At 44.5% G+C, this 13,473-nt stretch overlaps 1 protein-coding gene across 1 annotated transcript in view; it reads left to right on the forward strand.

Moving 5' to 3' along the window:
• EFHC2 (EF-hand domain (C-terminal) containing 2) overlaps positions 1-7,091 on the forward strand; it is a 74,253-nt gene extending 67,162 nt beyond the window's left edge. Inside the window, exon 15 of the mRNA XM_015409801.1 lies at positions 6,952-7,091. Coding sequence (XP_015265287.1) covers positions 6,952-7,047 — 96 coding nt within the window. The 3' untranslated portion in view covers positions 7,048-7,091. The remainder of the gene's footprint in view (positions 1-6,951) is intronic.
• The last annotated feature ends 6,382 nt before the right edge of the window (positions 7,092-13,473 follow it).

Below are 13,473 nucleotides of genomic sequence, written 5' to 3' on the forward strand. Positions count from 1 at the left end.
GCCTCCCTGTGGGGTTGGGGTGCTCATACGGACGACACTTGTGTGGGTGCTCCATGGCAGCCCCTTTGGAAACGTCATCACATCAACTATCTGGAACTGCTGGCCGTAAAATTTGCCCTCAGATCCTTGCACAAACAGGTTGCAGGGAAAGCTGTGTTAATATTTACGGACAATACAACTGCAATGGCTTATATCAATCGCCAGGGCGGGACAGTGTCCAGATCCCTTTGCAGGCTAGCTATGGACATATGGGAAGAGTGCCTTCATCGGAATATCACTCTCCAAGCTGCCCATCTGCCAGGAACTTTGAACCAGCAAGCAGATTTCCTGAGCAGAGGAGGAGCATCGGACCACGATTGGGAGCTGAATTCAAAGTATCTCCTCCCTCTTTTTCAACGTCTGGGACATCCCCACATCGATGTTTTTGCAACTCGATTCAACAAGAAGTGTCCCATGTTTTGTTCCAGAGCGGGGTTGGACCCTCTGTCACTGGGGGACGGCCTGTTGATATCGTGGGCTCACAACTTTCTGTACCTATTTCCTCCGATTCCGCTGCTTCACAGGGTGTTGGTGAAAATACAACACGACAAGCCCCATTGTCTTCTAGTAGCCCCCTGGTGGCCTCGGCAAGTTTGGTTCCCGACACTGTTGAGGTTAGCCAAGGGATCCTTTGTACACCTGCCGCAGGAGTTGGATCTCCTCCAGGCTCAGGAGGGCCAGGTCCTTCACTACGATCCTCTGAGTCTCAAGCTGACTCTGTGGGAAATACGCTTTCAGTGATGGACGCTCGTATCAATGATGTCTTGTTGAACTGTCGTAAACTGTCTACTCGGACTTCCTACACAAGGAAGTGGAATCTATTCCTGCAGTATTTGAATTCCTCAAATCTACCTCCTCCGCCAGTGGATTTGAGGTCTATTTTTGCATTTATTTTGTCCAGAATGGACTTGGGTCTCAGTTTTTCGTCGGTTAAAGTGTATTTAGCTGCGGTGTCAGCTTTTCATCCATCTGTTGATGGGTTTTCAGTTTTCTCGCATCCTCAGACAAAACAGTTTTGTAAAGGCCTTATTCGCCTGTACCCTCCCCGTCGTCCTCCAACCCCGGCCTGGGATTTGGCTTTAGTTTTGCGTTTTTTGATGGGAAAACCTTTCGAGCCATTGGCCACTTGCTCTCTAAAATTGCTGTCACTCAAGACTGCGTTTTTGGTGGCCATTACCTCTGCTCGTCGGGTCAGCGAATTGTCTGCTCTGAGGTGTGATCCACCATACTTAAGTTTTTCCCCACATGGGGTTTCATTGTCTTTGGACATCTCCTTTTTACCGAAAGTTGTTTCGGAATTTCATTTACGTTCAGATATAGTTCTGCCATCGTTTTTCCCGTCTCCTGCTAATGAAGAGGAACGGAAATTGCATTCTCTGGATGTTAAGAGAGCGTTGTTGTTCTATTTGGGCAGGACTAAGTCTTTTCGCCAGTCTCCAGCTTTGTTTGTTGCTCACAGTATGCCCTCCCAAGGGAAGAAGATCTCTTCCCAGAGGCTGTCGAGATGGATTGTGGAGGTGATCAAGCTATGCTACGCTTTGGCTAAGAAACCTCTTCCAGGTCAGCTTCGCGCCCATTCTACGAGGGCGGTAGCAACTTCCACAGCTTTCCTGCGAGGTATGCCGTTGGAGGACATCTGCAACGCTGCGACTTGGGCTACTCCGCTCACCTTCGTGAAGCATTATGCCCTTGATGTCCGGTCTACTCGTCGTGTGGCATTGGGTCGGTCTATCTTGCAGACGGCGCAGGTGTAGGGCCTCGGCCCCTCCTCCAGGTAAGAGTTATTGCTTGCTATTCTCCCAAGGGTGTGATGCACAGAGACCACGAAGAAGATAGACAGGTTGCTTACCTGTAACTGGTGATCTTCGAGTGGTCATCTGTGCATTCACACCACCCGCCCTCCTTCCCCTCTGCTCTCGGCCCTTCATCTTGTTTCTTTGAAGGCTGTTGGGCAGCGGTCAGAAGGAACTGGCGGGATCTGCGTGCCCCTCATTGGTCATGCGCAGTGGAGCCGGCGCGTGACCTGGGAGAGGCGCGAAAATCCCTTTTGCTAGCTATCGGTACCGAGAAGGTCAGCGCAGGCGCAGAGTATCCCAAGGGTGTGAATGCACAGATGACCACTCGAAGATCACCAGTTACAGGTAAGCAACCTGTCTTTTTCCTTGTAAGGCACATGTGGGCAGGGGACATTTTCAGACGGACATTTCTCTGTACATGCCTCTTAGTGAGGACATACTATCTACTGATACAGTATTTACTAACCTACAATTTTTGTTGCTGTCAAAGCATAAGGTTTCACATAGTAATGGCTGAGAACAAGGAATCCAGTTTCTGAATTTTAAAACTCTGCTGTACTTACATAAGTATACTCAGAACTAGTTCTTACTTGACAGTTGGGAAAAGATAAGTCTTCTGCTTCCATGTGTTTTGTTCAGAAAAGAGGTGCTTTAAATGTATATGTATTATTCACGATGTAGATGCATCACTCACAAACCACATGATTTTAGTACTTCGGTATCTCAATACTAAATATAAAGGGAGATATGGTTCCAAATTAGACTAAGAAGTTCCTGATATACTTACTGCTACATTACATCTGGATTAAAAGTAGCAACATATATTCAGTTTACCTGAAAGAATTGCACTGACTTTAATTGTTTCTAATTACATGAGATAATCTCAGTTAGTACATTTTAATGAAAAGAGGTACTGGGGAGGGGAAATTAAAGGATGAGGAAAGAAGAAATTGAATCTAACTAAAGCGAAAATGGAATCTGATTCCCCAGTTGAATCTCTGAACAATATCATTGATATGTTTATCCCAGTGGTGATTTAACATGGAGTATTTCTGGAGTGTTTGATGATTATATTTGACATACAGAAACTACAGTCTGATTCTCATTCATTTGGCTGAATCTACAGTGTTTTCAGTCCATCTGCCCCTTTCTAAATTAACAAGTCCAAGAAAATAAATATTCTCATCATTGGCCCTGATGGTTTGGTACATGCAGATTGTCCCAAAAGCTTCTCTAAGTATGCACTGTTCAAGTTCACTTTTCCTTAGCTGGATTCATCTCAAGCCAAAAAAAAAACACACAAGGAAACCTGAACAAAGCAAAGTGTCCCCAAATCTTAAACCTGCCCTTCTTCCGTCCACCCAACCCCTGCTAATACCAACTAGATTGTAAAAAAGTGCAGTCATTGTCAATGAAGTAAAGTTTTAGAAGTTCATTCTGTCTTCATTTTATGATCTTGATCTCCCAGTGGGAGTATGGGGACGTACCTGTCAGATCACAAGAGTCCTGTTGTTGTGTTCCCAGGCCACAGTTAAGGGGATGCAGCACATGATTCACAAAGTAGTTTTTAGAAGTTTTAGGTTAGGGACTGATAGCAGCAATAGTGCCAAAATTTAGAATGTTGTGTGTGTATTCATAAACTGACAATGCAATCCTATTGGATTTAGAAGAGTAATCCTGATTAGGATATGCACTCTCATAAACCCAGTAGAATTGCATGGATAAGAACTCTGCTTTGCATTTGAACTATAACTTTCCCAGCTGGAAAACAATGAGCCAAAGCCACCCCTTTTTAAAGGTTGGGTTTGGGAGTCATTAAAACTCCATTTCCCAGGCTCCCCAGCAGCAACAGACGATACAAACCTGGCTTTTGCATATCTTTCTGACGCTGTGACCCTCAGTTTTTGTATTTTCTACTACTGAAACGTGCATGAGCCCTCTATGCCTCTGCCAGGGTAAGTTTTTAGAATGGGGGAATGAAGAATGGACAAATTCCCCAGCCTTGGCTTTACCGAGCTTTCTCCTTTAGTTGGGGAAGTCATCCAAACGGGTTAGGTCATGCTTCCTCTTGCTCCAAGCAGGGCTATGCAAATTTTGTGTGGCTCTCCTGGGACACAGTGAGGCTTTCCTTCCAGTTTGGATAGCCCTGCCACTCCAGCAGGTCAGTAGTGCCTATCTCCATTCTCTGAACTGACTTAGGCTGTGGTCACACGGCAAGCTTATCCCGATTTATTCCCGCAATAGATTTGATCGGGAAAAAATTTTTTTTGCATTGGGATGTTCACACATCCCTCCCCCAACCGCTTGCATTGCGCAATGATGTTCCGGGCACCGTCCAGATAGCTGCGCTGCCCAAGCGGTGGTGGTGGAGAGCAGGGTGCTCTGTGCAGGCAAACTCTCACCCTAGGCTTGCAGCTGAAAGCAAGCCTCAAGGGACCTTCCCCCCCACCTCTGCTCCCCCCCCCCGGCTGCTTCTGATGCTGTGATCCTGGCTGGGTCTGGGGAAGTGCGTGGAGTCTCGGGGCAACCAGTAGCCACGTGGCGCCTTTGAGGAGGGGGGGAGATCGGGACCTCCAGGCAAGGCTTCTCTCCCTGCTGCTAAGTCCTCTGGCGTGGTTTCTCGTCTCCCTGGCTACTGGGATGACACATCCCTTCCCAAGCTGCCCTCCTTCCCTTGCCTGGGTCCAGTGGACGAACTTGGGCTGCTGGTATTACACGTGGTCCTGTGCAGCCCAGCCAGCGGCAGCTTAATCACCAGTCCCAGAGACAGTGGGAGAGGGACTCTCCTCCCCACGCCCCGCCCCCTTTAAAGGGGCAGCAGGAGGTTCCCCCCCCCCGAACAGCAAACAAAACTACCCGGCCACATACAACCAGGGGTCATTTCCTGCTGGAGCGCACAGAAGCGGAGCTCCGGCAGTAAGGAGCCCAGGAGGCAGGCACATGCAACAAGCCCTGCTCCCTGCTCCCAGCAGCCCTTATTTGGGCCATAAGGAGCAAGAAGCAGCCAGGTAAGTTGCAGAGCACCCACCGGCCTGCCTTCAGGTACAAGCTCTCCCTCTTCTGTGAGGGCATATCTGTGCGTCCCCCCCCCCATAACTAGCAATCCAAAACAGTCCAGTGGCACCTTTAAGACCAAGTTTTATTCAGGTACAAGCTCTCCCTCCTCTGTGAGGACAAATCTGCATGTTCCCCCCCCCCAATAGCTAGCAATCCAAAACAGTCCAGTGGAGCCTGAGTGGTAGGTGTTGCCTTCTGACACACTTCCAGTGATGTCAGGGGGTGTAGCATATGCAAATAAGTTATGCTAATAAGATATGCTAATGAGCTCCTGCACCTCTTTTTCTGCTAAATGACCCCTGTATACAACCAAGCACTTGAAGGTTTATACACATTGCTCTTGCGCAGTGGCAGCTTGGCAAAAAAAAACATGTGCAAAGGACGAGAGGGGAAAGATTCGGCTTCTCTGCCCCTTTCCTGGCACCAGAGGGAGTGGAAAGCAGGTTTTGGTGAAAGTGCACAAAATTGGGGAGGGGGGGCAGACGCTAGAAAAAACCCAGTAACTTTCTCCAGAGCTTCAGAGTAGCCTTTAATATTTGTCAGCTTCCTTACAGTTTATTTTAAAGGATACCTAAATCAGGCTTCATTCTCGCCAAATGGAAAGGCTTATAGAGACTTCTCCCGCTGTTGCTGATGTACTCACAAACGTTTTCCAGAGACTAGCCAGCACAATTTTTCATCCTGCAACAACTTATTCCCTGAGCAGTCCAAACCCTCACAACCCTCACAGACAAAATCATTTTGTTGGCCCTCTCTGAATACAGACAGATCAAGAGGCAGAAAAAAAGAGACAGTTGCACAAGGCCCACATATGGAGGCAGCATGCCAAGGGTTTATCCTAACCAAGGCTGGTTACAGGTTTTGGAGGGCCCTGTGCAGATGTGCTCAGGTGCCCCACCCCCTTCTCTGCCCCCTACTAGGCCTCCACTTGCATCTCTCTTCCAAGCAACTGAGTCCTGTGGGAAAGAGGCAAGGCTTAGCTGCAGTACAGTTTTGTTTCTTCTCCCCTGGTTATTCACCCTATACGTCACATGGCTAGCAACACAGAGAGAGTTACATCACCTCTCAGGTTTCTGATTGGCCAAATAGGCCTGGGGTCAATAAGAGACCCTCTCCATAAAGTTAGCATTTGCCATTCGGGGGATTAGTAACTACTTGGCACGAAGTATGTCAGTGGTTACTCAGTTCAGCTTGTGCTCATGGCATCCATCTTGAATTACTTGCTCGTGTGGACTATGGCCCTTGGTATCTCTGCAAGAGAGAGCCACTTTGGATTGCTGAAACTACCTGCCTGAGATGAACCAACACGGGTAACTTGGAAACTTGCTTTAATGTATTAGCTAAGCTCAATAAGCCTAGAATTTATTGTTTAATGTCCTTCTCAGTCTTGTCTATTTTTATCTATTTTTTGCACCTTAAATAAAATAATTATATTTTTACCTTGCTGTGGATTTCTGCCTTCATTGATCTCAAAGCCTTCTTCCAGAAGCCTTGGTCTTTGACCACCTACGTGGTAATTGATTTTGTTTGGAAACTCAGTCTGCAGCCCTACCCTGCAGGGCTGACTTTTCTTGTTAATTCCCTGAAAGGCTGGGAGATTTGTCCTTTCACTCCTGAGCTGTTGGGATAGTCTGGAAAGGACTGGTGGCACCTACCAAGACTAGGGTGAGATTAGTCTCTCTCTGGTATTTTTGTAACTTTGTTTTTCAGCAGCTCCCCTTAACAAAAGTTCTTCGTCTGGGTTTGGATAGGGACTTTTGACATCTACTACTCAAGGCATCAAATTATAAGTAATTGTAAAAATTTCTTCTAAATTCCCCAGTGTATTTCATATTGTTATCTTTGCTTCCACCTCTCTTTCAAGGAGTGCTTTTATTTTTTAGTAAAGATTTTCATTACATTTTTATTGTAAATGTTATGTAACATTGTCGATCCATTTGCAAGTGACTTATTGATAAAAGTAATTACTGCTTCATAGTGTTGGGTGTGATGTCTGGTTACTTTCCATTGCATTATATGTAGCTCTAAGCTTGTGTTTTTTCTTCTTCACTGTTCTCAGTATGAAGATGAATGGAGTGGGCAGCCACCAACCCTTCCAGTGAAAAAAATCAAATATTTACCACTAATACAGGATGCCTTTGGGATTGAAGAATAGTACTAGTCCACACAAGACATCTCCTGTGAAGCAATGTTGCAACTTCACCAAACTTCTCCGGAGAGTTTCTGTAAATTATTACTTAAAAAAAAATAAAAGAATCACAGTTATAGATTTTGGGTGAATTTAAGGGTTTTTAAAAATGTATTGTAGAAATATAATTCATATACTTTTGTAACTGTTGCATACTCTAATGGACTATAATGTGCATGCAATATCACAATAAAAATAATTTCAGTGCACCCTTATTCTTGTTTATTATACATGATGTGGTTACTTGTTAAGTCAGGAATTGTTTTAGCCCAGGACTGCCCCCCAACAGGTATATATTCTCCAGCCTCTGCTCCTGAATCAGGTTCTGCTGTTTTGCTGTTTCCTAATAGTTTCTTGTTGGTAGTGGAATTGTCAGGTAGAATCATAGAATCTTAGACTTGGAAGGTACCTCCGGGGTCATCTAGTCCAACCTCCGGCATAATGCAGGAAATTCACAAATACCTCCCCTCCCCACACCCTCAGTGATCCTTGCTCTATGTCCAGAAGAGGGAGGGGGAAAAAACCCTCCAGGACTCCTGGCCAAATTGGCCAGGAGAAAATTGCTTCCTGACCCCAAAGTGGCCATCAGCATTTCCCTGGGTGTGTAAGAAAGGGCCATGAGAACTAAGCACTTATGCAACCCTTCCTTCCCTCCCTCTCATGATCTGCCTAAGTTCACAGAATCAGCATTGCTGTCAGATGGCCATCTAGCCTCTGTTTTCAAACAGAGCCAGTTTGGTGTAGTGGTTAGGAGTGTGGAATCTAATCTGGGAGAACCAGGTTTGATTCCCCACTCCTCCACATGCAGCTGCTGGTGTGACCTTGAGTCAGTCATAAGTTCTTTCAGAGCTGTTCTTTCAAGGACAGTTCTTGGGAGAGCTCTCTCAGCCCCACCTACCTCACAGGGTGTCTGTTGTGGGGAGGGAAAGGGGATTGTAAGCCACTCTGAGACTCCTTCGGGTAGTGAAGCGTGGGGTATAAATCCAATCTCTCCTTCTTATGTTGAAAAGGAAGGGAAAAGAGATTGGGTATCACTTCTTTCTTCACTGCCGCTCTTGCTGAAAAAAGTATGCTCCGCAGAAAGCAGAATTTTATCTAACTCTTAGAGGTACAGGATCTTTTGCAGCCCTGGAACTTTGATTGATTACAAAATTACTGATTAGCCATAGTTCATCTTCCATACATGTAAACGTTGGTGCAGAAGGCTTTGAAAACTGTGTGGTTTTCTGGCAAGCAATAATAACCACTGAAGCAGTTGTAAAAGAGCCTGTGTTAGTCAACGATAATAGACAGTCTCCAGATTAGTTACCTAATTCTAATGGAAGAACCCATATCAGAGTCAACTGAAAAACATCACTGAGAAGGATGCAATGAGCACTATTAAGGGGGAAAGTCAGGTGAAATTAGGGGTTGAAATTACTGAGCATAGACTTTTGACATATAACAGGCTAGCGAGAGGTTCTTAATTCATTCACAGTTACATAGATCTTTATATTGAGAGGCTTTTGTTCCAGTGTTTTCCCAAATACTCTAGTACAGTATTTGAGTAATCACTGAGACTTTTGGTGCCCAGATGGCTGGTACCTCTTCCCAATACCCAAAGCCCTTCTCGTGGAACACCAGTACTCTTCTTGAGTTGTTCACTGACTTCTCTACAGGCAGTTTCTAATCACACCAGACCAGGGATCTCTGTATTCCTCAGCGATAACTCTCCCTGTTTGACAGGGTAGGGAATCTTCTTTTCTCTAGAAGATCTATTCCCTTCCCTTTGGCCTGAATGGAAGTCTTCTCTACTACTAAAACTTCCTTGCCAAACTCTCCCTCAGTTCTCTGTGTGTGTTCAAACTGTTCTCAGCTAATGCTGAAGTCAGACTGCGTTCAGTCAAGGTAGAAATCTGACTCTGTCACCACTAAACCCTTTTTCTGTCAGGGCTATTCACAGATGGTCTCAGTATACATCTCTTCTCAGTTTACGCAGGAATCTGACTCAATCTCCTCAACATCCAGCTCTTTCAAGACTTTTTCTGCTCAGCTGATGCTAACCAATCATATTGCTTAGAGCAGCCAGCCACTTGAAGCTCTCTAGCTCTGTGAAGAATTAGCCCTTCATAGTCCTTTAGTTGTTGGTAACAGCACTTCTAAGCCTCTTCAAAAGCGCAGTCTGTCACACAGGTACTGAATGCTAGATGTACAATTTTGTTTTGCTGGAGATACCTCTCAGAGTTGTTGATGGCAACAGCTTTTATCCAGTTCATTTTTGGCAGGCCTGCAGAATGACGGAAACATGTTATCACCAAGCAAAGACTTGGTATGGCTGTGCGATTTTCTGACCTCCTGGGAACCAATCTGAAGGAACAGGGAAGACTTGCTAGCCAGTTCCTTTACAGGGTAGATTAGGCAAATAGTGGTTGACTGGCCCTAAAGGTCACCCTTAGAGAGTGTTATGGGGCTTCAGGATTCAAACTCAGGTTTTTTAATCTTAAGTCTAACACTGTAACCACTATACTGGAGTCTCCTACTTTCTTTGAGCCTGTGGGCACCTTTGGAAATCTGACATGGGGTGGTAGATGCAGAACCCCATACATAGAGAAAGCCCAAGTGCAGGGGAAAGGAGTGGTGATTTTAAAAAGACACTAGGAAAGAGGGGAGAGAGAGAATAAACCCAGCACTGTGGTGGCATAGGGTTGCCAGCTCCCTGGTCCAGGTGCAGGTTTCCCTGCTTTTACTGGCTCCTCCCAGGCACCGGCCAGGTGGCCGGTGGGGGGAACCCTGACTGCAAATGCCACCAAATATGGCATGATGATGTCATCTGGAAGTGATGTCATCATGCTGCTGACAACACGTGGAGACACTCTAGGTTTTGAGCAAAGCTGTATGGAAAATTTGGGCTCAAAACCATAGAGTTTTGCCCCAAACCTAGAGCGTCGCTGTGTGGCGGCATGATGATGTCATTTCTGGGTGACATCATCACACCACACACACTTTGCAAGTGTGGCAGAAGCTTCCAAAGAGCAGCGAAGATCCTTCTGCCAGCAGCAAGGTAAGACCTAGTAACCCTATGGTGGCAGTTGCCACTAAAATGAAATTGTCTTAATCTGCAGTACCAATCAGATCTCTTGTGGCTAATTAGAAGCTCTACTTTGCATGAGCTCAATGTGGCTCCACCCACTTTCTAAAAACACTTGGTTGGTGCCAGGACTCCTGCACTTAGGGCTGCCAATCTCCAGGTGGAACCTGGAGATCTCCCACTATTACAATTGCTCTCTAGATTATCAAGATTTGTTCCCCTGGAGAACATGGCTGCTTGGGGTGTGTGTGAACTTTATGGCATTATACCCTGCTGAGATCCCTCCCCTGCCCTCTTCAGGTTCCACCCCAAAATCTCCAGGTACTTTCCAACTCAGAGCTGGCAACCCTACCTCTACTACATTATACGATTACAGAGGATGCTTTTTTTAAAAAAAGATAATAATAAAATCTCTTGTATGCAATTCTGCAGTTCAGGCATAATATGAAACCATATTTGTTTTAAATATGGTTTGTTTGTGAAATAGGATTATGTTTGCAGATGATCACAAAAATCCTAGTTTGCTCCAATTAACGCTGGTTTCATTGCCTTCTGTAGCCATGTGCACATGATACACTGAACGCATGTACATCTTGCATGTAAGTGCATATATTGGTTTATAAGAAAGAGCCAACATGCGTACATTTTGTAGTTGAAATGAGGCACCAGGACCTGGACATATGTGGAGTTCCTATCATTTATTCACCTGTACATGCATTGAATGCAACATGAAAATTACTCAATGCATGTATTAAAAATCAAGTGTACACAGATTATACATGCATCCAAAGTAACTTCTGAACAGGGCTCCTCTTGATTAGGGAACATGGTGATGAGGAACAATTCAGTCCCCTGGAGCACATGTGCTCAGCATGACTGACTTTTATGAAGATGTTCCCCTACATGTTCCCCCAAGAGCACTACGGTCGGGGACCCAAAATTTGTTGGTCATCCTGGGTCCCAAGCAATGTTCCCTCTAAGCTATGGAGTCTTGTGAGCAAAAATTCTACTTTGTGAGCTCCTGGCATTAAAGTTGTGAGCAGGTGATTTGGCTACTGCATAAATTAGTTTGCTCTGGAGCCGTCCTTCCTGAGCAGAGACAAAAATGTGTGAGCCAGAGGCTAAAAGACTGTGAGCTAGCTCACACTAACTCAGCTTAGAGGGAACACTGGTCCCAAGGATGTGAAACTAGCTGTGACCAGGGCCAGGGCTTTTTCGGTGGCGGCTCCTACCTGTGGAACGAGCTCCCGGGGGAGATCCGGGCCCTGCGGGACCTTGAGCAATTCCGCAGGGCCTGTAAGATGGAGCTCTTCCACCAGGCCTTTGAGTAGGAGCCGCCGCCCCATTATACCACCACCATCAAGGTATCTTAAAGGATGCATTGACGAGGCCCGAGGAAGAACATGGAAACGACTGAATATCTGACAAGCCGTTGCCATTGGAAACGTATACTATGGGAGGACCATCTGGAACTGCGGTGTTACCATCTTGGATTTAGGATATTAGTAATGGATTGAGTACTGTGGTTTTAGTGTTGGATTTTTTACTATGTTTTATATGTTTTTACCTATGGCATGGCAAATGACCTTGCCCTTGAGGGCGGAATACAAATATCAAAAATAAATAAATAAATAAATAAATAAGATGTACTGCTGCATAGAATCACTTTGAATTTAGTACTTTTTCTATTATTATACTGTATACATAGGGAGGGAAGTGTAGGGATATGTGCAACATATTGTACATTATTACTCTTAATTTATTCACAGTATAAACAAACAATTAGCAATTAAATTCCCATTAGAGGATTATGCTGGTAATGGTGATAAACTAACTATGCCAGTATAACTAAACCAAACAGTGTAGGAAGTATATAATTCAGAGATAATATTCCCATTAGTAGAGTTTATGGCTCAATAAACAGCTCCTACAAGTTAATAAATGCCAAAGCCGTAAACCCCAGGGCTATTAATGCAGCAAGATTTCAGTCCCTCCTTCTTTTGTTGGTGGTCTCAATACAGCAAAGACAAATGCTCTCAGGAAAAATGTTTCAGCTACCTATATAAATAACAATGAATTCTTTAGACCCATCTGGAGACCTCCCATCTTTCTCAGAGTCCAGGTAGTCTGGCAGAAGTGATGCTCTCTGCTTTTGACTACAGGCAATATTTTTCGAAATCTGAAATGAACCTATCCACATGGGTGGTATCTCTGGGCCTTTTCCCTTCAATAAGCCCGGGTATCAAATTCTTCTCTGTTGCTGTTATGCTAATTAAAATGCACAATAGCTTTTAAACAATTAAAACAAAGTCAGAAGTGAATTTGTATACCACCTTTAACCTCTCAATTGACACACACCCCCAACTCCCTTTTACAGAGTAATGAATCCTACAGTTCAAGTATGGATATCAATGACAACCTGAAGGTTAATTCAGACAAATCCTTTATGGCAAAACCAAATTCCCTTTTTGTTTGGAAGATGGAGTGTGATTGATGAAGTCAACTGAAAAGAAAATCAATCCTTCACTGACTAAAAAACAGAATCCATCAGATCTCTAAATGTATTCTATAATGTGCCATGACTTCATCCCACTAAGCAATCAAATTATTTGGGAATGCAGTTGTGCTGACACTCACTTGTAGAAATATATTCATAATGTTGTTATGTTTGACTTGTTTTTCTGTGCAAAATAGCTGAGACCTTTATCAATTGTTCTTACTTAATTTGCACCAAAAAAAGAGAGCTTTATGTCTAGTCTCTTTCAGTTCCTTTCACCTACCCAGTAGGCCCAACACTTAACACAACTGTGATTGGCTTTGCCATTTGGGACAAAGCTTGTTTCTGTGAGAGGAACTTTCTTTTAAATGGCTTATTGAAATTCATGTTTTTAACCTCTGGGGCCTTCTTGGCCTCTTGGGTATTCTTGCCTTTTCCATAGAGACTGCTCATTTAGAAACCAGAGGATTAACTGCATCCACATTCAGCCATTCAGAAAGATCTTATTTTCCACCCCCACCCCCTTCTGGAAGTATGGTTTGACTTTCTCGGTTTAAATTCGATTTTTATTAACTCCTCTTCTATTCAAACTGTTTTTGAAAACAGCTGTATCATGTTGTAAAAGCTTCCAAGGATATCATGAACATGTTACATGCCGAAACACTGCTTGTGTTTTAATGCCAGTGTGGTATAATGGTTAAGAGCAGCAGACTCTAATCTGGAGAAACAAGTTTGATTCCCCATTCCTCCACATGAAGCTTGCTGGGTGGCCTTGGGTCAGTCATTATTTCTCTCAAAACTCTTTCAGCCCCCCTATCTCATAAGATGC

This window comes from Gekko japonicus, unplaced genomic scaffold (assembly GCF_001447785.1).
Source record: "Gekko japonicus isolate JY-2015 unplaced genomic scaffold, Gekko_japonicus_V1.1 scaffold4, whole genome shotgun sequence".
NCBI lineage: Eukaryota > Metazoa > Chordata > Lepidosauria > Squamata > Gekkonidae > Gekko > Gekko japonicus.